This window comes from Aplysia californica, unplaced genomic scaffold (assembly GCF_000002075.1).
Source record: "Aplysia californica isolate F4 #8 unplaced genomic scaffold, AplCal3.0 scaffold00104, whole genome shotgun sequence".
Classification (NCBI taxonomy): domain Eukaryota; kingdom Metazoa; phylum Mollusca; class Gastropoda; order Aplysiida; family Aplysiidae; genus Aplysia; species Aplysia californica.
Genome location: NW_004797374.1, coordinates 1,132,776 through 1,136,347, shown reverse-complemented (window position 1 = coordinate 1,136,347; position 3,572 = coordinate 1,132,776). Strand labels below are relative to the sequence as shown.

The 3,572-nt window shown below is 40.0% G+C and overlaps 1 protein-coding gene across 1 annotated transcript in view; it reads right to left on the bottom strand.

The window, feature by feature from the left end:
• Positions 1 to 367: 367 nt before the first annotated feature.
• LOC101861030 (uncharacterized protein C1orf109) overlaps positions 368 to 3,572 on the bottom strand; it is a 16,544-nt gene continuing 13,339 nt past the window's right edge. The window contains exons 5-6 of the mRNA XM_035968993.1: positions 2,490 to 2,608; positions 368 to 979 (exon numbers count right to left, since the gene is read on the bottom strand). Coding sequence (XP_035824886.1) covers positions 939 to 979; positions 2,490 to 2,608 — 160 coding nt within the window. The 3' untranslated portion in view covers positions 368 to 938. The remainder of the gene's footprint in view (positions 980 to 2,489; positions 2,609 to 3,572) is intronic.

The following is a 3,572-nucleotide window of genomic DNA, read 5'->3' as shown; positions in this document are numbered from 1 at the left end:
ACGATAGATCATAATTGATAGGAAAGGAGAACCACACCGCCTTGATGCTTTACAACATAAATTTCAATTAACTTTGACCACAGAAGACAAGAGAAAAGTATTACCCTCAAGTAGCTAAAGTAGGCCTACCTTGTTATGTTAATGCATTTCTATTTGTAAGAATCATCTTTTTTTATTTTGAGCGCTTTAGCATTCCTCCATTGAAAAGAAAAATCATTACATTGTTCATCAGTTAAAATACTTTTAGAGTTCTCTGAACAATGGATCTTCCGTTTCATTGAGATAAACACAAAAGAAACTTTGAGAGAAACATTGAGAGATACACTGAGAAAGAAACTTTGAGACAAACTTTAAGAGAAAGACCATATTACACTTGTGCCCTTTTGTCTGTTTAGGACAGATTTATTCAACCAAAAACAATATCTTTCAGACACAGCATGTATGTCAACCAACAATATCGTCTCATAATATGTGCATGCATACACACACAAAAAATATACTCACACTCACACAGAGGCAGGCAACACACACACACACACAAAAACACAAAAAAGCCACTCGCACACACATAATGAGGGAGGCTATCGTCTCGTCAACACACCAGCACTGTATGAGTGAGATAATTTTTTCCCTCTTAAAATTTTGATCATGAAGGTGGTGGGCTTTCTTCCCCTGTCAGGGCCAAACTGGGCTGACAAGGATACCACATCCAAGCAAAAAGACGAAGATATTCGATAAAAATTTCTCCCCACTCAGAAATTAATTGATCTTGGGTCTCCTGCCTGCCACACCGAAGTGTCTAACCTTGTGACCACAAATGCCGGTACTGTGTGAGTGAGTCACACAGTGAGGTATTGCCTGGTCGACACACCAGTACTCTCCATGACCTCCTGACCTTTCCATCAAGTCGTCAAGTCTCCAGCATGACACGACATTCGTCACTTCTCGGCCAGGAAAAACTTGCCCTGTTCTCGACAGTCTGTAGACACAAAATAAACATTGGAACTATGAAGTTGTGGGCGGTTTACAGATGCTCTTGTGTGGTTAGCTTCTTCTTTTCTATCCAGTATTTATCAATATCATCCTTAACCCTTTGAGCCCTGACCTGAAGCTGCGGTGCCCCTCTGCCTGAGCTCCTGAGCGATATATTACTAACATTCATATGATCTTCAGAATCACATTCCATATCCCATTCATGGTATTTCTCGTCATTACTAGCATCTGTAATTCAGAAAGATCTTCAAAATAATCAGTAACGTCCTGTGTAGTAAACACGGTTTCCTGCATGCGCTTTGTCCCAGGTGGGCCAGTTTGGGGATAGGGTTTTGCTCCACTGGTACCACCAGTGTATCTGTGGTGAGGGCTCACAGGGTTGACTCTCCTTCTTCTTTTCTGTGCATGTTACTTTTGAGTAACACCTCTAATCTTCGCCTTTAAATGATCTAATTGTGTTGCAAGTGCCATAAAACTCTTACTAAAACTATACTGTGAAGTTAAAAAGAAAACAACACTCATTGCCATGTCCCTCTGGAGCAGCTTGTTCGCTTGAGTAAAGAGAAGCACATATATCAACACAATAATGGCAATATAGTGCAGAGAAGAAGCATGACAGAGACAGAAACAACAGAGGGAGAGAAAAGAAGTAGGAGCTGCCAGTGGCACTCTCCACCAACCACCCACGCTTACAGGTTGAATTTAGTAGCTTACATTGACATAGTAACAGCAGTTTAGTGTTGGGGAAAAAACAAGACAGAACAGAAAGCATATGGTTTAACGCCCCTAACAACACTATTAGACTATTTATGAGGCGGATAGACAGATACATCAGAGAGGAAAGAAGTACAATGAGAACCAATATATTGTGGATTGTCAAAAAACACAAGAGAATTTGTTACTTCTTTGAGGAACATCAGATGAAAGTACACCTGATCCTGTCATACCACACTGACAGAGTCGTGACTTCAAGAAAAAAGCAAAAAAACAAAAAACAAAACAACATAGGTATAGACTGGCTTTCTTCTCATAAAGTCTTCAAAGGTAAAAAAATAAAGAGAAAATCAGATCTCATTATCCCACATGAGGAGCAACAGAACAATGGTTTGTTTGTTTAAAAGAAAAAGTAAAGAAATAGAACCTGCCAGTGGCACCCCTGAACACTCGAAACACGCATAGAACAACAGATGAAAGTACAACAGTTCCCGTCACCCCACATGAGGAGTGATAGAACATCAGATGAAAGTACAACACCTATCATCCCACACCGATTGAGTCACAATTTCAGAAAGGGACCCCTCCTCTCCCCCACCTCCCAAAAAATTTTGTTTAATGCATACATATATATAAATCTAGACTAACATACTTTTATTATTAAGTCTTCATAGAAATTCTAAAAAATAAGGAAAAGAAAAAACACAACAAAAGAGAAGACAACTCATCCCCCCCCCCCCCAACCCCATTTGTCATCTTGTCATGATGTGCCACTGACTGACCTTGTAAGAGAGTCAACAACTGGTCAAAGCCTTCCCCCCACAGAGCCGGGAGATTCTCCGAGGTCACCGGGCCGGCTCCATCAGCCAGACTTGCCAGGTACTGTTGTCTGCTAGCATATCTGGATATGGTTAAGGCTGAATCAACTGTCTCATTTACTGTACTGCCGTAAGCTGACAAAACACCTTTTTTTTGTCCACAGCAGTTTCGAGAAATCAACGATTTTCTGTTTCCTTACAATATCTCAACTACTTTGCACAGTACAGCAACGTTTGAACTCGCACCCTATCAGAATGTCATTCCCTATGTACAACATAAATTTTGTTTATTTTCTTTGAGAAATAAACAAATAAATCACGAAAAAAGGCGTTTTGTCAGCTTGCCTTACACAAGGCGTTTTAATAAGAACGCCTTTTTTTTAGACGTTCGCTGAGAGAACGCCTTTTTTTTAGTCGCTGGCACTAAAAAAAGGCATTGTGTCGGCGAACTCTTAAGAAATGTATTTAGCCGTATGCCTTATTGATAAGTCAGAATTGGGAGACGGGAGATGGGGCACAGAATTCCTTTGAAGTTTGCAGCCGCGCAGGATTAAACTATGTGTGTAGAAATTTAGATTTACCGCAGGTAAAACCTTATTTTATTTTCGGAATCAGCGTATCAAAATTTTATAAGAGAAGTGGGTCGCATGTAACCTGATGTGATGCCATAATATATAAGCTTAAGCAAACTTTGTTTTCAAATTGTCAGGTAGATTCTATGCAGGTCAGCCACTGTGTTATGCATTTGACGTCAAATCTGACAGGACCAGATCTAATAAACAAAACTTAAACACTGACTGAAAAATATATAGGCATTGCAATTTCAACTGGACAGCACGCCACCATGCCCATGGTTTTCGAGTAAGGTTAGGGGTCATTGTGACGTCAAAGAGGTCATCCTGTCCAGAGTCTTATCCACAGAGGTTTATTAGTTTAAACCACTTCATATAATAACATCGCTTCATATAATAACATCTAGAACTCTTCACATGGATGAAAATTAAAAAGAAATCGACCATTTTTCTCCTCTTCCCCCACCCCTCCGTC